This window comes from Chelonia mydas, chromosome 2 (genome assembly GCF_015237465.2).
Source record: "Chelonia mydas isolate rCheMyd1 chromosome 2, rCheMyd1.pri.v2, whole genome shotgun sequence".
Lineage (NCBI taxonomy): Eukaryota > Metazoa > Chordata > Testudines > Cheloniidae > Chelonia > Chelonia mydas.
The window spans coordinates 175,778,662-175,801,063 of record NC_057850.1 but is presented as its reverse complement, the minus strand read 5'-3'; the positions used below and the strand labels follow the sequence as shown (position 1 = coordinate 175,801,063).

The following is a 22,402-nucleotide window of genomic DNA, read 5'->3' as shown; positions in this document are numbered from 1 at the left end:
TGTAAAGTGCAGCTGCTTTTGAGGTGTGTTTGCAAAGAAAAGGGTTCCTAATGGCTTTTTACAGCAGAAAAAGTATTTTTATGTCTCATAACTCTACTGGGTGAAATTAAACAGAAGTGGGACGACCCTGATTCTTTATTCATCTTCTCCTGCCTGGATGTGGAGAGGGAGTCTTGTCATCTTCCCATCTCTGGAAGGAAAGAAAAGGACCGTTGCTTTTAATTTGCTCCCATAGTGTTTGGGTAGGAGGAAGGCAATGGTTTCTTCCCTCTATCCAGGAAATGTCAGGTTCAGTTTCATTAGGTTTTACACCATAGGGATTGAATTCATAGCTTTCCTTATTCTTAAATAAATAAAGCGTATCCTAAAACCATTAAGAGTTAAAGGTGCACTGATGAGCTTTGTTAGCAAACATCCCTGCCATTTGCTTCTGCAACTGGTGTAGGTGCTTTCAGGCCCAGTATTTCAGGGTGGGAGTGCCAGGCCCAGATCCGTGAATCCAAGAGCGTTTATCCAGATTTGGCCAGTTCTGACACTTTAATCTGGCATTTGAGCTGGAAATGTAATGAAGTCAGGGATGTCGCGGAAAAATTAACCATGCGTTGTGTTTGGATCAGAACAAACCTGAGGTTCCTTTATTCAAGCATGCGCATACAGGGAGAGTCAGCCGGAGCTGCTCTGGCGTAAACAGAAAATACAGGCGCTTATATTACTGAAAACCATAATTTGTCAAACCCACTTCCTTCAACAGCATTTTCCTTATTTGGCATATAAGGCAAGCTTCAACAGTAGCTTTGCCTTACTTGGGGTTTAGCAAAAACAAGCTTTTCCTGTTATTGACAACTTGTTCTTTTGTGGTTAATGGTCTTTCCTAATTTCTAGCTGTTAGGGTGATATTTCTTAAGCTATGTTGCTGCAATTGCCCCACCCTGGAATTTTCCTGACTCTCTTTTTATGCTCTATATACACAGTTAGCTTGACCAAAGTTTTAGGCCTGCTTGGGTCCACTGAATTTTTCCTCACAGGCATGAGGAGCTTCTTGATTCTGGCACATTTGAACTACATCAAGAATAGCCTTTCTCATTATACTTTTGTAGTTCTACTCCTGACTGAAACCACAAAGTAGAGAGAGAGGGTGAAAAGGGGTGGGAGGAAGGGTGAGGGTGAGAAGCTGAACAAACCTGAATCTCAATATTTTTGATTTGGTTCAGTTGCAGTTCAGGGCAAAGATTTAGTTCACCCTTCCCTAATTAGAATGTTGCTGAAACACGCGGTAGTAAAAAAAAATAAATGTGTGGTTAAATTAACATTATTAATTTTAAAATAATTTCTTGTAGAGCTATAAAAACCTTCAGCTAAATGATGAAAACCGCAGATTTGATGAGTTTCATGTGATTAACATGGGAGGATGCCCCTCTGCTGGGTGTTTGCAGTATATTATAACTTCAAATACCACAGCAGAGTCCATTGCCAGTAGCTCTCGGTGTTTTGATGAAAGGCGTGCTTTATTAATTCTGACCTCAACTGAAGGCTGAATGTTGTTGCACTTGAAGAAAACTAGTTGACTGTAAATTAGAGTTATCATTGAAAGTGGTGTAACTTCAAAGTTGGGCTGTGATTAGGGGGATGTTCCACTATATTAATTGAGTTTCCATTTTAATGACATACTGTCTTCCATGTAACAATAAGCAGCTGTGCCATGCTGTGCATTTCAAAGAACATTTACTCAGCCCTTAAATTTACCACTGGAGATCAAAGAGAGAATCTGATGTGAATGGAATGACGAAGGATGCCTCAGTTCAAATGGATGGTTGGGCTGGAAATGTGCAACTAGAGGGTGATAAATATTATGAACAATCATTTTAAAGGTTTCAGAGTAGCGGCCGTGTTAGTCTGTATTCACAAAAAGAAAAGGAGTACTTGTGGCACCTTAGAGACTAACAAATTTAGTCTCTAAGGTGCCACAAGTACTCCTTTTCTTTTTGCAAATAAAATCATTTTAAAGTTGTCTGGCTTACTGGATAGTGGGTTATATTAAGTTTTACTCCTGCACTAAGAGTATTTTTATGATGTATTTTAAAGTTATGTCAGGGTACCTCAAGGATATGGATAGGTACCCCTTTTGTAGTATTTGCATACATTTGCAAATAAATTTTTAAGCCTAAAAAAAAATCCCATCAGCTACATTTTAAGTTCTGAGTTCTTGTTGCCTGGTGATAGATATTCTTAGAAATAGATGGATGCTTGAGCTACATCCAGGAATTGCTCGGTGAAATTTCATGGCCTATGTATGAGATCAGACTAGATGATCACAGTCCACAAGTACCTACATGGGAACAAATTTAATAATAAAGAGCTCTTCAATCTAGCAGACAAAGATATAACAAGATCGAATGGCTAGAAAATGAAGCTAGATAATTTCAGACTTGAAATAAAGTGCAAATTTTAAACAGTGACTAACCATTGGAACAACTTACCAAGAATTGTGATTTATTCTCCATCAAGATTGGAAGTTTTTCTAAAAGATCTGCTCTGGTTCAAACAGGAATGAATTCAGGGAAGAGACACACGAGGTCAGACTAGATGATGGTCCCGTCTGGCCTTAAAATCTATGAATCTATTAAATAAATTAAAGTATACTTCACCCCGATATAACGGGATCCTTGGGAGACAAAACATCTTACCGCGTTATAGGTGAGACCACGTTATATCGAACTTGCTTTGCCCCCCCCCCCCGTTCCTTGTTCCCTGACTGCCCCCTCGAGGGACCCTCATCCCTAATCACCCCCAAGATCCCACCCCCTACCCAACCGCCCTGCTCCCTGTCCCCTGACTGCTCCGACCCCTATCCATGCCCCTGCCCACTGACAGGCACTCACCGGCAGCGGTGGGAAGTGGAGCAACATGGCCCCAGCCCACTCCACTCCCCACCTCCCAGCCATGGGGCTCTGCTTCCCGCCACCGGTGAGTGCGGGGAGGTTGGGGAAAGGACGCCCTCTGCACTCAATGGCGGCGGGAGGCGGAGCGACGCAGCCCCAGCCCACTCTGCTTTCCTTGCCCTGGCCCCAGCCATGTTGCTGGACGGGAGTTGGGGAAAAGTCCTGCACTCACCGGCGGTGGGAAGCTGAGCGCCACGGTTGGGAGCTAGTGGAGTGGGCTGGGGCTGGGCTGCTCCGCTTCTGCCGCTGCTGGTGAGTGCGGGGGGAATCCCTTCCCCCAAGCCTCCTTCCCTGAGCGACATGGCTGGGGCCAGGGTGAGGGAAGCAGAGCGGGCTGCTCCCGGCCCCCCGCTAATCTCCTGGGCCACTCTGGGACGGCGGGGCCCCCAAAAGTGCCCCCCCACAGCTCCTGCCTCCCAGACCCTGTCCCCTGGGGGTATCTATCCAGACCACCCCCGAGACCCTCTGCCCCTTATCCAACCCCTCAGCCCCACCCGGCACCCTTAACACGCTGCTCAGAGCAGCGTGTAGGAGCTTTCTGCGTTGTATGCGAACCTGCGTTATAATTGGTTGCGTTATATTGGGGTAGGGGTGTAATTGGCTACTACTGTTTCAGTCTGTACTCTAAAACTGATGAGCTTTATGTAACTGAAATAGCCTCTGTGGATGTTGGGCTATTATTTAGCCAAATAGGGATCTACACTGGCATTCTTTCTTGAATTAGTAGTTGGATAATACAACCAACATTGAGATTATAGTCAAGATGTATGCCGTGCTGTTGGAGGTGATGGGATGGGTCTTCTCCCATGTAAGTCCGGAGTAACTCCATTGAAATGAATTGGAGTACACTGGTGAAAGTGAAAGTAGATTCAAGCCAGCTGTCTTCGTCATAAAATGTTAAACCAGTCCTTTTTGCTCAGATCTATATAATAATCATGTTGCTAGTTATAGATAAGAGATAACAATGATCTCTGGACTAAAATTCCTTCTAACAGTAAAACAGGTTCTTATAACAAAGAGTTATTGCTGTATAGTAACATATAATGTCTGCCTTGTTTCCTACAAAGGAACTGCATTATTTAACTAATTACTTTGTAAAGCTCTCTGAGTATGAGGAGGACTATATGAAACCAATTTCTTTTCTGATTTGGGCCATATCCCACATCATTTTAATCTGTGATCAAGGCATAAAATTTGTAGGGAACTTGTTCTTTCAGGTCAGCTGTACAATAGATTCCCAATATTTCAGAATAAAAACTGTGGGCCTTTTCCTGCCAAAAAATACCTTGTATTTTGATCCCTTTTCCAGCACATTAAAAGCAATGTCTTGTGTAAAATTGATTCCCGTGTGGATAACTCGATCCTCTGTGTCTACTGATTTGCACGTAAATGAGATCACAATGTAGTTTCAGTGTATATTGTAAGTCATAGCTATGTGAAGGAATGTATGAGGCGTACAGTATAATATCCTGGCTAATCTACTCTTAGTACTAAAATAGATTAATGAGACCTAGAACAAAAGCTTCTCTTCCAAACATTTACTGTGAGATCAATAAAAGATAAGGAATTCTAAACTAGTAGGGAAGTTAAGATTTAAATTGTGTGACCTGTCATTTCCAGTCAGAGAGAATCTTCGCTTTGTCAATGAGCAAATGTTGCCCTTTTTTATGTAGGGTTGCTCGGGTAGAAGGAGTCTGGCAGGGGACCCCAGAGCTCCTACTCACTGCAGGTGGCAGGATACCCCCTCAGAGCTCCCTGCTGCCACAGATGGTGGGGCCCCCCAGAGCTGCTCAGCCACTGCACGGAGTGGATTCCAGAAGTCCCACTAACCGCAGCGGCGAGGAACCCCAAGCCCCAGCAGCAGTCAGTGCTGAACCCACCTCCCCATTTTGTCAAGGATATTTTTAGTGAAAGTCAGGGACTGGTCATAGGCTTCTGTGAATTTTTGTTTATTTCCCGTGACCTATCCCTGACTTTTACTAAAAATATCTGTGACAAAATCTTAGCCTTACTGTTGTTTAGCCAAAGGAGTTCTGCTCTCTCTGACTTTCACTGACTGACTTTTCATATCCTCTTCTATTCACAACTTTGCTTTTCAACTTTAGTGGCAGAAATCCAGGCCAAAAACAAAGCAGTGGTCCCTACATTTCTCTAATGAAATACAATTATTGTCATGTTTGAGCCAAATGGAAAACTGACATGAGGCCAAGACATTTTTTCTTGTTTTGTTATGATGGACAGTCCTATTAATTATTCAGCCAAGCAAGTGTCCTATATAGTATTGTTAGCCAAGATTTTTCAAAAGTGGCTAGTGATTTGGGGTGTGTAATTTGAAACATCTTAAAGGAGCTTGATTTGCACACACTGTTGCACACCCCCCTTCTGAAAATCGGGCATCTTAAAGTGTCTCAAGTTGGGCTCCCAGATCTCTAGCCACTTTAGAAAGCCTTGACCTTGATCTTTTCAGACAAGAGAGGGTGGTTTAACTTGGTAATGTCACCAAATGAATTTACATCCACTAGTCCGAAAGAGATAAAGGACATGTAGGGAGAGCTCCATACAAGACAACCTGCACAGTTTGGTAAAGCAATCTCTGTTTTTATAATAAAATGCCAAGAATGAGACAAAGTGGCTTTTTGTATGGGGGGAACACAGGATTTACTGTACTGCTTCAACTTTTATAAAGTTGACAGCGCCTCTGTTGTACAAAAGAAAAATAAATTGAACAAATGACAGTGCAAGTAGAGTAAAGAGATGCTCTTTTCCAGCTATTTTCATGCCATATGCTCGTATAATTCACCTAATTCAGCTACTTGGTTTTCCAGGACTTGCTTTTAGCTCGTTGTTCAGGATTTTTTATTTTATTTTACTAACTGAAAGAAATAATGGACTGGAGCTATAAAACAGAAATAAGACCTTTGCTAAAACTGTCAAAATTTGCCTTTTTGAGATTGGAAGCTCTTTGGTACAGATAACCTATGCATCTGTACAGCGCCTAGCACAATGGGGCACCGACCTCTTTGGGGCCTCTACGTGCTATTGCAATACACATGTTAAATAACAAGAAATGATGATGATGAATGTTTACTATCTTTCACAAAAATGTGCTTGTAATCAAAACTGTTTTCCTTCCCTAAAAACATACAGTGTGTCACAGCAGAAATGATGCAAAAGGATGAAATTGTTCAGTCATGTGGTCTCAGTCTGAGTACTACCTATAAGATCATCAGTTAAAATCATATATGAGATGGTATCCAGAAGATCCTTTTTTAAATTGTCACTACAAAATAAAAAGGACTGCAAAAATTCAAGCCACATTTGAATTTGGGGTTTATGGTGTGCAGAATGATTTCTGATACATTTTAGTATTTCTTCAGCAGAACATCTGATAATAAATTTGCCCCAAGTTCATGCCATCTTACCTGCAGTACTCCAGTTAGTCAATCTGCACTTAGATTTTAGGCTGACTGAACATTCTGGAGGCCCTAACTACCATAACTTGCTCTTATTGGTTGAGACGTTAACCCCTGATTTTTTAAAGGAGAAGATAATACCTTCTAAATGACACCACCACCAATAAAGTGGCTCTTCAATGACAAGTCTGGTTTGTGGAGGAAAGCTGCAAACAATCAAGTTACTAAACTCTGTGCAGTAGACACTTGAAATCCCATTCACACTAGTATTTTTAAACCAGGTTAAAGAATTCACTATGGTTTAAATCTGGGTTGCATGGTTTATGTCCACAATGCACAGGTTTTAAATTGTGCTGCGTCTGTGTTACAGAACCATATTTAAATACTATCAGCGTGTGGAAGGGAATGATTCAGTGTCACATTAGTTAGTACATCTGACATTGGTATTGGAAGACTCGTAAAACTGTTTCAAACCCTGGCTCTCTTTTCACTAGCATGAACATGGTTTCAAATCCGAAAGTAGCTTCCTGTGTGTCATGAGTCTATTGCTTTGAGAATTTTAGTGATGTCCCTTCCTATATATTGGTAACATTACTACTTCCTGCCAGTTTCTTCAATTCCACTCCCCTCAATGCCCAAAAATGAAAAATCATGCATGCTTTCCCTCCTGCTTGTGCATCACTTCAAAGAAACTAATCTGAGACACTTGCATCTGGATGACAAAGCCAATATTTTCACAGAACTGCAAAGTTTGCTGTTTAAAAAAACTGCAGTTTTGTAACACAAGATGGGCATTTTAACAAATCTGATTGACATAATTTTACTATTTATAATTTCTCACATTGCACAAAACTCACATAATTTAAAACAGTCCCACACTTTTTGAAAGTCTTGCTCTGTTTGTTAATCCTAGCAACTCTTCTTTCACATGAGTCCAGCTACCACCATGTTTCATTCTGAATGTCAGCACATTTTCTGGTCATATTTTATTTTTCACTCACTGAGGGCCGAATTCTCCTCTCTGACACAGGGGGGAGAACTCCCATTAATTCAATGGGACTTCCAACCATTTATCAAAGGGACAGATTTGAGAGAAGATGATTTTTTAAAACTCTGCCTAAATACCAGACCAAGTCGTCATGTATTACAGATGCTGTGTTCTTGAATAGAACTTTGCCTTTCAGCCAAGCTTGCTGATGATCTGCAATATATTGAATCTTTTTGGTATTTTGAGTAGACGTATGAAACAAGCCTCTTTCAAACTCTCTTTATTTTTTACATAACTCAGCATATTGACCTGAGATGCAGAGTGAGCCACTGACCATTTCATATCAGGAAAGAAGAGAAACTCTCTGTGTCCCTTTGATCTGTCATAGAATACCGTAGACTGTTGTGCTGGCCCCTTAGTTCAGAATGAGATGTTTCAGAGGATGAACGTATTGGCCACTGCTACAGAAGCCTCCAAAGGACCAAGTTCATTCCAAACAAAGAACTGAAAATCATTGCTCTTCAAAAATGACTAATTTGTAATTTTGCCATTAAAAAAGGTACATATTTGCTACACTTTGGCCTCAGTTAATGTAGAAGGCTGGTAATTTGAGGCTTCGGAGTTTTGTATAGTTTTATGATAGAGAAATTAGCGATATATCATGTCTGATGATAGAAAACCAATGAAAACAGGGAAGGAAAAGAAAGTAAATTCACACTGACCATGTTTTCTTAGACCCTTTGAAAGCTTTTAAAATTAGTTCATGTCCTCGCACTTCAACATCTACACTATAGGGCTATTTTCTGACTTTCTCATACTTGCATGCAGATATCCTTTTCTTCCTCAAGTACAATCTGTGCAACCAGATGAGCATCTAACATACAACACATCCTGCCACATGCTATCAGGGACATTGAAAATGTGAGCGTATGCTGACCTGCGATGAGATTTTAAGAGTTATGTAAGTTCATCTTAACTGAGCATTAATTTAAATATATTGTCAGGCAGATTCCTTCTTCTCCCCCCAAGCCTGATCCACGGCACCTTGAAGTCAGTTGGAATCTTTCCTTTGACCTCAGTGGACTTTAGATCAGGCTCCAGAGGAGCACATATTTGATTTGCAAAATGTTACAGCTCTACCTTCTTTTATAACATGAGAAATTACACATCAGGATAAAGGATGAGAAGAAATGGGGTGAGGGGACCCTGCAGCAGCCCAGCCCCTGCAGGTGGGGCAGGGAACCCCAGAGCTCCCACTCACAACAGGTGGCAGGGTACCCCTCCCCCCCCCGAGCTCCCTGCTGCCACAGATGGCGGGGGCCCCCTCAGAGCTGCTCAGCCACTGGATGGAGGGGATTCCAGGGCTCCCACTGACTGCAGTGGTGAGCCTTGTGAGTAGGGTGACCACCTGTCCCTAATTAGGTGGGACAGTCCCAAAATGTACATTTCTGGTCCCTGGCTGAATGACTCTGGGACAGCTCCTCCTCTTCTCCCTGCAGAGGCCCTGGCCAGGGCAGAAGCCAGAGCTGGGCAGTAGTAAGTAAGTAGTAAGAGCCGCCCAGGAACAGGAATGCTGGGACAATTTTTATAGTGGGGGTGCTGAGAGCCTTTGAACCAAACTGCAAACCCTGTATATAATGGAAACCACTTAAAGCTGGGGAGTGCGGCAGCATCCCTTGCGGAAGCACCTATGCCCAGGGAGCGTGGGCTGCTGTAAGGAACCCCAGAGTCCTGGACCCTCCACCTTCCCTGTGCAGTGTGCCTCAGAGGGTGGGGACATGGGCCAGGCTCTGCTTTTGTGCCCCTGGCCCCCCACCTAGGGCAGGTGAAGAGTCCAGGGCTCCCCACAGCAGTCCGGGCTCCCTGGGTGGCTCCTATCACTGCCCAGCTCCAGCTTCCGGCCTGGTCAAGTGGCAGGGCCTCTGCAGTGGGAAGAGGAGGAGCACCGGGCAGGGCCACTGAGGGGGCCAGGGCTCCTGCATGTGTCCCGTTTTTGCATTTTGAAAAGCTGGTTGCCACAGAGGGCCTGATTGGCAGTGCTTCCAAGGTCTCTGATTGGTCCAGGCATACTACTTAAGCCTGCAGGGGACATTAGGACGTTGCCTGTACAGTTAGGTGGATCCCCCAGCTGGCTGTTACAACAGATCAGGCTCCAACCTCCAACTGCGGCTCCGACACTTGGCTCTGGGTCCTGGTTTCTGACCCTTGGCTCTGGCACTACCCACTAGGCATGATGACCCAAGCCCTGGCCTTGACAAGCTAGAAGAAAATATCCTCGCCACAATGTTGGGTCAAAAAGGAGCAATTAACACCACTCACCACCTGACGATAACCACAGCATACATGAAGGAGGTGGGTCATGTCTCCTGTGCGTAATCGGCCACCAGGCAATTTGCCTCAACCTCCCATCCCGCCATAAACGTCTCCCCCTTACTCTCACAGATATTGTGGAGCACACAGCAAGCAGCAATAACAATGGGAATGTTGGTTTCACTGAGGTCTAACCTAGTCAGTAAATTGTGCCAGCGAGCTTTTAAACGTCCAAATGTACATTCTACCACCATTCTGCACTTGCTCAGCCTATAGTTGAACTGCTCCTTCCTACTGTCCAGGCTGCCTGTGTACGGCTTCATGAGCCGTGGAATTAAGGGGTAGGCTGGGTCCCCAAGGATAAATACAGGCATTTCAACATCCCCAATGGTAATTTTCTGGTCTGGGAAATAAGTTCCTTCCTGCAGCTGTTCAAACAGACCAGAGTTCCTGAAGATGCGAGCGTCATGCACCTTTCCCGGCCATCCCACGTTGATGTTGGCGAAACGTCCCTTGTGATCCACCAGTGCTTGCAGCACCGTTGAAAAGTACCCCTTGCAGTTTACGTACTGGCTGCCAAGGTGGTCCGTTCCCAAGATAGGGATATGTGTTCCGTCTGTTGCCCCACCACAGTTAGGGAACCCCACTGCAGCAACGCCATCAGCTCTGACCTGCACATTTCCCAGAGTCACTACCCTTGATAGCAGCAGCTCAGTGATTGCATTGGCTACTTGGATCACAGCAGCCCCCACAGTAGATTTACCCACTCCAGTAAATTGATTCTCGACTGACTAGTAGCATTCCGGCGTTGCAAGGTTCCAGAGGGCTATTGCCACTTGCTTCTCAACTGTGAGGGCTGCTCTCATCTTGGTATTCTTGCGCTTCAGGGCAGGGGAAAGCAAGTCACAAAGTTCCATGAAAGTGGTCTTATGCATGCGAAAGTTTCGCAGCCACTGGGAATCATCCCAGACCTGCAACACTATGTGGTCCCACCAGTCTGTGCTTTTTTCCCGGGCCCAGAATCAGCGTTCCACAGCAGGAACCTGCCCCATTACTACCGTGATGTCCAAATTGCCAGGGCCTGTGCTTGGAGAGAAGTCTGTGTCCATGTCCTCATCACTATCGTGATCACGCTGTCGTCGCCTCCTCGCCTGCTTTTGCAGGTTCTGCACATACTGCAGGATAATGCGCAAGGTGTTTACAATGCTCACAACAGCAGCAGTGAGCTGAGCGGGCTCTATGCTTGCCATGATATGTCGTCTGCAGGGGAGCAGAGTTGTAGCGGAAGCGGTGGATGACAACGGATGCCACGAGAATAGATATTTATACAGAATGATGAGAGGACCTGCGAGGTGGATTCATGGCACCAGGAGAGCAGAGTTGCAGCGGAAGTGGTGGATGACGACAGTTAGCAGTCCTACTACACCGTCTGCTGACAGCAGTATGGTGTCTACACGCAAAAAAGGCGCAAAACGATTGTCTGCCGTTGCTTTCACGGAGGGCGGGGCGACTGACGACGTACCCAAAACCACCTGCGACAATGTTTTTGCCCCATCAGGCATTGGGAGCTCAACCCAGAATTCCAACGGGCAGCAGAGACTGTGGGAACTGTGGGATAACTACCCACAGTGCAATGCTCCAAAAGTCGACTCTAGCCACGGTACTGTGGACACCCTTCGCTGACTTAATGCGCTTAGTGGGGAGGCACACAATCAAGTGTATAAAATCACATCCTAAAAATTGACTTCTATAAATTCGACCTAATTTTGTAGTGTAGACATACCCTTACAGAAACTTTTATCCACCCCTTCATACTCTCAGCCCACCAAATACCGAATCAAACATGCCCAAAAAGTCATCAAATTCTGGCTATTTCAGGCCAAATTAACATATGAATCTGTTCTTGTGTAGTGATCTGAATAGCATGATTTGGCATTGTGTGCTTCCCTAATTTAGCAGCCATACTGTTTGTCCCTTGACACTGATGCAATGCAAAGTAGACTATGCGTAATCAGATTCTAAGTGAGATGGAAATACATGTTAATAGTTCTAGGAGAATTTAGAAGTCATGAATTTAGACTTTCTGCGAGTGTTGTCTTTCTAGTGCAGCATGCAAGGGAGGACATACAAGTATGCTGAGAAGCCAAGTGATGATGATGATGATGATATAAATCAGAAGAAAAAAGAAAAAGCTGCCATCCCCTGAATTTTTTGTGGTGAGAAGTCTTGTAGGAAGAAGTGATGCAGAATTTGATTCTCACGTTGAGAAGAAGTAATATTTTGTATACTGTTTGAGACGACAGTAGAAGCAGTACAGAGATGGATGCTACAAAGGAAATTTCTGAATTATTGTTAAGACTTCTGGTTTTGAGGGTGGGGGTTATTTTCATTTTGGGGTATTTATTTTAAGCAATTTTTGAGCTTTATGTAGATTTTCGATGATCTTGGTTTTTCAGGGCTTTCTATTTGTATATACTATGACGAGTAATCGCTTTGTAATATTCCTTAGTGCGCTTTAACATAATAACAAAAAGCAATATATTAAAGCACACTAGGGAATCTTTATTGCACGTTAGCAGAGTTTACATAGACTTATTAATGTGCAGCATGTTAATGTGCTTTAGAAATTACACCTCCATAATGTAGAAAATCCCCTAGATACAAGTAACCATTACCAGAGTTTTTCCAGTGTATATTGGTTATATTTGTTTTGTATTGGACATGTTTGATCAGTGTCTATCAGTTAAAACAGAAAATTAGAAGCCCTAATTTACCGTGTGTGTGTGTATTAGCCAGCCATTTTTGTAGTGCAGCTAGCCAGCAAAATTGTGTGTGCATGCTCTCTCTTTATATATACACACATCATATATATATATACACATACGTGTGTGTGTCTGTATATATATAGTGTACATATACTACGAAAAGCCAGACCTTCATGGTATAAAAGTTATTATGGGAGACTACTAAAAAAGTTGACCTTTCCCTTGTTCCCACCACCTAGCCCCCCCAAAATACAGCCATCAGGTATGGTTTACGTAGTTGAATGAGCAAAGTTATGCCCTGAAAATCCGTATCATTGAATTTGCTGGCAGTAATATTCTCTTACTTCTTTTTCCATAGTATTTCACATTTACGAAACAAGCCCTACACATTTTATGCTAAATACAAAATATAGTTGGGGGAGAAGGCACTCTAAAAATAAAGGTGGAGGGCCTGAGTCCCAGACCACAACAAAAACTGGGTGTTTGTGTCAGACAGTGCACTCTGAAGGATACTGTGAGAGCTTTATGCTGGCATTTGTCAAGAGTTATTGTCTGAGCTGATATTCCCCTTGACAAGGCCTCATTGTAAACTGATTTTTCATGCCATTACACAAAGAAAGGTGGGACTCTTCCCAAAGTCCTGCACAACTAAGAAATATTTACCTTCCCCAGCTCAGACGAGAACACAAGGAACTTATTTTCCAAGCAGTGCATGATTGTCAGGTGAATGCATTGTTGGATGAAACAACAGACTTATGTGGCTGAAGGGAGCTATCATTATTCATCCTTTTTTCAGAGCTAGTAAGAAACTTCTTTTGCTAGATATTGAATGGCTAGGTAGATTAAAATTATTCCACTCTCAGTGATGCTTTACTAAGGGTACTACAGAAAGTTGATTTTGGCAGAGTTTTTTGCATGATGTCCCATAATGATTCTTTAATGAAAACAACTGTTAGATCAGTTTTTAGTGGCATTTCCCAATGCCATTCCTATGACTTGCATACCACATGCACTCAACTTCTTCCTAGAAAAATGGCCAAGAGGATTTGACAACTTAAACAGCATATGTGCTGTCATAAGAGAGTTTTCTGCCAAAATCCCCTGCACTGATATAGGTTGAGGCAACTTATGAATTCAAAAGAAGTCATTGTACCCAAAATACATCTGCACATCACACAAACTTGCCAGGCTCTCGCATGATGGATGTAGATTATCTTCCCACTATCCAACCTCAGCAGTCACGCAGGTGAGATTGGGAGCAAGGGGTCAATTTCCCATCATGCAAGTTTCTGCATCCCATAATGTCATCTATATCCCTTAATTTCTCTTTTTAAAAAAACTGCATGAACCCGCATGGCCCTCCTTGCTGCCTGCCATATTTGACAAAAGCATGGAGCCTGCACACTTCTGCACTATTTTCATGAGCATTGCAATCACAGAATGTACAATCCTGTGATACAGCCAAATCAGCAGGGAATATGACAATTTTTGTAGAGGCCAGATTGCTGTGGAACATAGCAAGAACCAAGTCAAAGTTGTTGGTATCATTTATGGAGCAGCTACAGATCATGGAGCACCACTTCTGGCTCTGAGAAATGAGCACTGACTGTTCGGGTCGCATCATAATGCAGGCTTGGGATGACGAGCAGTATCTGCAGAACTTCTGGATTCACAAGGCCACATTCCTGGATCTGTGTGCCAGGCTCACCCCAGCTCTCCGGTATTAAGACACCAGAATGAGAATTGCACTGATAGTAGAGAAGCGAGTGGCGATTGCACTGTGGAAACTTGCGACACCAGACTCCTACGGGTTAGTGGGAAATCATTTTGGAGTTGGAAAATTCACTGTGGGGGCCATTGTCATGCAAGTGCTCAGGGCCATTAATGGTCTCCTGCTACACAGGACTGTGACTCTAGGCAACATGCAGGACATAGTGAATGGATCTGAAGCAATGGGGTTCCCAAACTATAGTGGAGCGATATATAGCACTCATATCTCTATTTTGGCACCAGTCAACCAGGCCACATAGTGCATAAACAGATGGGTTATTTTTCTATGGTTATGCAAGCTTTGGTGGATCACTGCGGATGCTTCACTAACATCAGTATTGACTAGTCAGGGAAGGTGCATGGCGCTTGCATCTTTAAGAACACAGGACTGTTCAGAACATTGCAAGCGGGGACTTCCTTTCCCAACTGGTGGGTTGCCATTGGTGGTGTTGAAATGCCAGTGGTGATCCTGAGGGACTCAGCCTACCTCTTGCTCCTCTGGCTAATGAAGCTGCATGCTGGCCAGCTCGAGAGCACGAAGGAAAGATTCAGCTACCGGCTTGGAAGTTGAACCTGCTTTTGATGGTATGAAGAGATGCTGGCATTGTTTACTCACAAGGCTGGATCTAAGTGAAAAAAAATCCTGATGGTTATAGCCGCCTCCTGCGTCCTGAATAATATCTGTGGAGCAAAGGGAGGAAAGTTGCTGCCGGGATAGAGGGTGGAGGTGGAGATGCTCTCTGCTGAATCTGAACAGCCAGACACAAGGGCTATTAGAAGAGCTCAACCCAGTGGCGTAGCCAGGTGGAGAAAACAGGGGGAGCAGAGATAAAAAAGGCGCCACCCGCTAGTACTCACCCGGCGGCGCTCTGGGTCTTCGGCGGCGGGTCCTTCACTCGCTCCGGTCTTTGGCAGCACTGAAGGACAACCGCCCCGCCACCGTAATGCCACCAAAGACCAGAGTACTTCGGCGTCGGAAGGACCCAACGCCGAAGTACTGTCAAAGACCCGGAGCGCCACCTGACCCGCTGCCCAAGACCCGGAGCGCCTCCTGATCCGCCGCCCAAGACCCGGAGCGCTGCCGGGGAGTAAAAATTTAAAAGGCGCCAAAGAATTAAAAAGGTGCCACTTCTGCTCGGTGGGAGAAGCAGCCACTGCCCCCCAGCTATGCTACTGGCTCAAACCTGAGCTATATGGCTCAGGAAGGCTTTGGAAGAGTACTTTAACAGCAAGCCACAGTAATGTGGTGTGGTGGACTGTGCTCTACCTGGCTCTGCAGTTTGGGGGGCATTAGGAATTGTGTGGTGTTCGGTGTACATCGATAAATATAATGCTGTCAATGCATGTATTAATTTTGTGGTGCTTGCTATACATTCATAATTATTACCCTGTGTTTGTCATTGATCCTATGAGTTGTGTCACACTGTGCAAAACCAAGTGGGTGCTTTCAGTACCGCTATGCACTCCGCAGCATATGTTGTGAACTAATAAAGATGAATTATTTTTCAAAGAATAGAATTTTTTTTGAGTAACAAAATCAGTCCAAAGAAAAATCTGTGCAATTTAAAAGCAAATACATTTAAAACTTACTAAATTAATGAAACTGTAGTTAATAAGGGGAAGGAACATTCATGTCCATTGTAGCTACACATGTAACAACTGTGGCTCTCTCAGGTCAGTGTATGTGAAGCTGAAATTGTACTTATTGGCCCCTGGTGTGAAGGGGTAGAGATGTGGCCTCCGGTGCCATGTGAAATGTAGGGGTGATGGTGTAAGGAGGTACTGAAATGGAGTTCTCCATAGACTGCAAAAGGAGATGAGCCCATGACTGTTGAATATGTAGGTCCACAAGAGTCTGCAACATCTGTATTTGATGCCAGAGAAGCCCCATTATGTCTTGATGCATCTCCCTCTCCTCTTCCTGTTGGTACTCCTGCAGGGGTGCTGGAACAATTTGTATGGTGGGGGTGTTGAGAGCCATTGAACCAAGCTGTAAACCCTGCATATGATGGAAACCACTTCAAGCCAGTTCCAGCACCTATGTACTCTTGGGCCCTTCTCCTGTCCACTCTTTCCTTTTCCAGGCTGTCTACAATATTCACCCTCCAGGCCATTTGCTCATGGTCTGATGCAGCACTGGCTTGCAGGACCTCATTGAACAGATCATCTTGAGTCCTCTTCTTTCTCCTCCTCATCTGGGTCAGGCATTCTGCAGCTGTGGAGAGGGAATCCCTCAAGGCTTCAATGGCAGCAGCTACAGATAAAACACACACAGGTACCATTGTCAGTATAGTCAGAACAGTAAGCGAAACTTAAGATTCAGAACTCCCTTCCCTAAAGTTTTGAACAAGACGTGCTTATTGACACTTCTGCTCTTCAGAGCCAGCCATGGTAAGTATGACCCAGGAGAGGTGAGGGAAGTGAGGAGGCAATTGCTTGGTTACATGAATCTATGAGTACAGGGCAATGGCAATGAGTAATGGCACCACGTTTCAGCTGCTCCTGGTTTTCCAAAGTCACCTGGGCCCTTATGCTGCTAGACTGTTTACTGCAATAGTGCCTGCTGAAGTTCTCACTGACTGGCATGGGAAAGTGTCCTACAGTGGAGGACGAAATAAGGCTGCCGTCCCTAGAAACTTTGAGAGAGAATTGCAGAGTACCTCCTTGAAAGTGTATTGAAATCTGTAAGGAGGACTCAAAGGACATAAACAAACTGGTCCGCATGGCATTTCCAGCCCCCACCTAACTCTGCAGTTTATTGAAAAAGAGATAATGCTATATTTTTTAATATGAGTAAATCAAGGAAAAGTTGATAGAGGTGTCCTGGTAAGTTGGGGGCATCATTAGTACATCACTGCAATGGGAAATACATTGATACACTTACCTGAGACTCCATCCCCTGAATCAGGCTTGCCCATGCTCGACTGCCGTGACTGATTGGACTGCAGTGGAGTCTCAAAGGTCTTGGCTCGTAACATAGCTGGATCCCCCGGTTGCATGTCAAGTATGGTATGCAAATCATTGTAAAAGTGGCAGGTCTGCATCTCGGCAACGGATTGCCTGTTGTCCTCCCTGGCGTTCTGATATGCCTGCTGCAGCTTCTTAACTTTCACATGGCACTGCTGCTGATCCCTGTTGTACCCCTTCTCCTGCATTCCCCCATGCAACCTGCTTGTAGACGTCCACTTTTCTATGGCTGGTCCATAGCTGTATCCCCACAGCCACATCTTCCCATAGGCCCAGGAGAGCCCAATATCTCCTGTCTGCGCCAGGCCAGAGCACGTCTGGAGCATGTAGCCAGCATAGTTAGCTGGGCAGTTGCACACAACAATGAAGAGCTGCTAGATGTGCTTGCCAAGGTGGATAGTCAGAAAAGGGCATTTCAAAAATTTGGGGGGTTTTAAAGGGTATGGAAGGGCTTCAGGTCTGTGACTGGGCAGTGGAGTTCACATTTGTGTCCCGAGTGGTCAATGTCAGGCATTGTGGGACAGCTGCTGGAGGACTGTTAGGGTCAATCTAGCTAACACAGTCTCACACTGAATTGACCTCAGTACATTGACCATGGATCAGTGCTTGCTTACACCAGTGGGAGTCAAATTTAAGTGTAGACACGTGCACGACTAGGTCGATGCAAGGCAGCTTACATCAACCTAACTTGGTAGTTTAGACCAGGCCTCAGTTTTCTACAGAACAATCTACCAAAACTACTAGTACAGGCTACGTTAATCAGTGAACAAACCAGCGAAACAAGGAAACAGCAGAACCATTTCACAGTGTATTCCCAACTGGAGATGTGTTTAGATTGTCCACAGTAATTTAGGACTATATATTTAACTCAGCAGAATGTTTTAATTGCACAAAAATTAGAAACATTTTCCATGAATCATTTGGGAACAGTGGGAAAAAACATTAATTTGTCTGAATTTGGTTTGTTCTGCAGTACCTAACTGATTAATCAGCTATTCCATTAGCATTTCCCTCACTGAAACTTGATGAGAAGACCATTTTCCATTAGGCAGATGTAAAACTATCTTTAAAAAAATAAAAATCTTTTTGGAAAAGCTTCCCATGCTTTTTCTGTTTCTTTACAATTGCAAAGAGACTATGCTGAAAAGGAGAAATCTCTAGAGTGAACAATCTGTTCTCTTCTGCTCCCCAAACAGTATGCAACTGGAGTGACCATTATGAACCCTTTAATGCATCAGTGGCACCTAGACTATAACACTATTGAAAACTGCAGTTTCTTTGCACTTTGAGAAGGATTACTGTTTTGCAGGCAGGCCTAAAAGTAATTGAATATGAAATTGCCCAGAACTTTGGGAGTTCTTCTGTGAAATAGTTTTGCTATTCAGTTTATCTCCAGTGGTGTACATAGAAAGGAAAGATCTGCTTTTTACAGAGCTTTTGCCTCATGTGCTGGCTTTCTTGCCACTGAGACTGAATGTGTAACATTTTTTTTTCTCCCTTCTGTAAGAACTCTTGTAAGAGTTAATCTCAGAAGGAGAATTCAGAAGAGAAATAAGAGTGGAAATGGAAACTCCCAGAAAAGAGATTTGATTCTGACTCTGTCTGTTTTGGGGAGTTTAATAGCTATGTGAAAATTTAAAATAATAGCACATGTCCAAATATCAAAGATCGTTCTTCTGTGCTGTGAAGAGGAGATCTAGCTGGAGGATAATAGACTGCACTTTTTGTTGATGAAGGTTTAGATATTGATCAACTGGAAAAGAAAGAGGAAACACAAATAGTCATTCCTGCCAAGCTCCTTTACTTACTACAGCTGTTTACTACTTTTGTTTTCCTGTTTTTGAGCTTTAAGAACCATATTAACGTGTAAAAACATTGTGATAGGACCCCGTAGCAAAACTATCAGTACTTCAATTAAAGAAAAAGTAGATATCATATGTTTAGGTTTCCTTGTGGGCGGGGGGGTGTCTCTTTCCAGCTTAAGAACTAAATGTGTTACAAAAACAGATGTAGTGAAAATAAACAAGAGCGGTCTCATTTCCTTCAGTGAAGAAAGCTCACAATTACTTGGCCGTAACATCGTACCCTAACAAACAATTTTGCTGACCACAGTTTGCGTGCCCAAAGTGCTGGATTTATCACAACTGATAAAAGATCTGAGGTGTCAGACAAGAATTCAGCTGCACAGAAAAGGGGGAAGAGTGGGTCATAATGCAATAACATATTCTAGGTGCTGTTCTTGCCAACAGTTAATGGGGAAATTCATTTCATAAAGCACTGTTTATAGACTGACATCTGGAGAACTTCTCAACCTGGATCATTTCCAATCTGTGAGATTTATATGCTGTTCTTGCTTTTTTGGTAAATAGCTCACTTTTCTGCTTGATATAATTTACTTAAATAATTATCAATGGATGTGAATGATTATGCTACTATGATTTTTTTCAGTCCTTGGGATGGACAAAAGTTCATAATAGTAGGTTGCTAAAATAGATGATCAGTGGGAACCCCTGAAACAACATGGACTCACACACGCAGGGACACACAAACATGACAATTTAAAGATAACTCTCTGAATGTAAAGATTAAGATCTATCAGATTTAAACGTGTTGACTAGCACTCATGCAGTCCGAAGGTGTGAAGGACTTGGAGGTGTAATGATATTTTCAGTTTGGTGATATTTGCCCTGTGGAGTGAAAAATGTTTCCAAAGAGTAAAAACTGAATCAAGTGCAGTTTAATCCGTATATTCACCTCCGTGCACGTGGGGCCTGATCCAGCTCTCTTTCAGGTCAGTTGAATGACTACCATGGCCTTCAGTGAAATTTAGAGCAGGCCGTTTCCATTTTGAAATGCAGAAAGAGAGACACACCATATATTAATAATTCTGTCCTGTGTGAGTGGAGGTATAGACATGTAGCTTCTAGGTGGATTTGCTCTGCTTGTGATAAGAACAATATATGTTACATGAAAAAATTTATTTATCCAAGCAAATCTGTAAATAATCCAAGGATTTGGTCCCACAGCATAGCAGCATTACACATTCAGTCTTTAATAAAGACCCCTGTTAACTAGTGTTAATGAGTTAAAGCCCTACTTTAAAAAATGTGCTTTATGAATAAAATTGTATTCCTTTTAGCACATGTATACATAAAAATGAAGTATTTTTTTGACACAGGATTGACATTGGGTAAAATTTTCAAAAGCATTTAAGTCTCATTTTCAGAAGTGATTTTTTAGGCACTTAGGAGCCTAATCCTATGTATGTTCAATTAGATTTAGCCTCATAAATGCCTAAATTGCTTTTGAAAATGAGACATAGGTTCCTACACTATGTAGGCACTTCTGAAAATTTTCCTAGTAACCATATAGCAGTACACGTTTCCCTCCTGTCTCCAGGAAATACAAAGGGACTGATGCTGCTGCCATTAAAGCCAACAGCAAAATCCATCTTGGATTTTACAGGGATGGGATAAGGCTCATAGTAAGGATGCATATAACAAGCAAAGTACAGCTATCTAATATGCAAACCATTGGATATTTTTTACAGGGAGCATTAGTGCCAAAATCAGTAGAAATTGAATCCATATGGTAGGGAGGCAGGATAAACCATAGAGAAACAAAAGAAAGTCAGATTATAGTATGTATGCATTCAGACTGGGATTTTCACAGCTGCCTAAGGGAGACAGGAGCCTAGCTACCATTGAATTTCAATGGGACTTTCTTAGTTGCTTGAAAATGCCGGCATCATATGTCAGAACACACTTGTTAATAGGGGGTCTTTTATAACATATCTAAAACATTGAAACAAAATAAATATTTACCAGGGTGGACACCTCTCCTTTCTTGAAGGTGTCCATGGCAGACAGAAAGCCGTGTATTCTTGTGGCGATAGAGTTCAGTGGTTCTGGAAATGTGGAGCACCATAGTATTCTACAGAAGATCTCTTTTATGTGTTAAGAAAAATTTGATCTCTTATTGTGTGATATGGTGGGTGTCGCACTCCCCCTCCCCTGGTACTTGGCCACCCCAGGAATTGCTCTTCTTTTAGTGTCCACTCTGTATAATTTATTCCCCTTCACCAGCACCTGCACAGTGCAACACTCCAGTCCTATTCCCTGTGAACTTCAGCCCCTGTTCATCAGGGCCCTGTGAGGAAAAGAGATCTGTCTTCCTTGGGATGGCCTTCAGTGTGGGCACAGTTAGCACTATCCTCCCACATCCTGATGCTTTGTTCCTGCTTTTTTATCAAGCTCATCAGCTGATGGGCCAGTTAGTTCCTTAACTCACCTAGCTTCCTTGTCTGTTTAGCTACTTCTTCCCTATTTCCTCAATCAGCCGTTGCTGGGAAAACTAATGGAGGCTACTGTGATCAGAGTGCTGACCCATCTATTAGACCTGAGCACTCTAACATGCTGAAGAACGAAATTCTCAATTTTTTCCCATATCTTGCCTCTTCCTTCCTTCAGTGATGCCAACCTCAGTGCATCTGTCATTTCGTTCTTCTGAGAAATCTGAGGTATAATTCTCTGCCCTTCCTGATGCACAAGTTTCACACTTTGTCTTCATTCAAATGCCTTCTGAAAATTCACTTTTCATGAGCTGAGCAAATTGTAAACCTCACTAATATAATACCACCATCATCGCAGTGTGTGGAGAAAAATTTCAGAGTTAATGGCATCTCCATCTTTTATGGTGTCTGATCTTTAACTTAAATGCTCCTTAGTTCAAGGATCAGGGGTAAAATCCAGCATTACTGAAGTAAATAGCAAAACTTCCATTGACTTCAGTGAGACCAGGATTTCACCCCCATGTTTTTGTTTGTGTCTTGTACAGCTGTGATCAGTGTCTACACTTACAATATTGTAATAATGTCTTGTTTTTATAAAACAGCAGGTAAAGTGACCCAACATAAAATACTGGTATACTTACAAATTCTGTTGAGTAGAGAATATATTAAATTTATGTGTTGTAAATGAGGCTGATAGTATGTTTTCCAGTTCTTTCAGAGCCTGTTTGCTTTGTGTGTAACCTATGCAGTCCCTCAAATTAAATGGTGAAATTCCATTTCTCACTGTTCTCTATCAGAAAAGTAAGGTAATGGAAAAAATGAATTTTGCTTTTAGTGCTGGTACATTTTGACAATATCAGTTGACAAGTAAATCTTAACAAACCTTTGACATCAAAACCAACAGCAGGAAGTCCCGCTTCCTTCCAACCAATAGCATGGGGTGCCTAAGGGCAAATAGA

The 22,402-nt window shown here is 43.1% G+C and overlaps 1 protein-coding gene across 13 annotated transcripts in view; it reads left to right on the top strand.

Annotated features, from left to right (window-relative positions):
* BBS9 (Bardet-Biedl syndrome 9) overlaps window positions 1–22,402 on the top strand; it is a 432,676-nt gene that overhangs the window by 261,393 nt on the left and 148,881 nt on the right. The window contains exon 22 of one of the 13 annotated variants that reach the window (XM_043540618.1): window positions 7,641–7,663. The exons of the other annotated variants lie outside the window; for them this stretch is intronic. Within the exon in view, the coding sequence (XP_043396553.1) occupies window positions 7,641–7,648 (8 nt within the window). The 3' untranslated portion in view covers window positions 7,649–7,663. Of the gene's footprint in view, window positions 1–7,640; window positions 7,664–22,402 lie in introns of those variants that run through there. 13 annotated transcript variants of the gene reach the window in all.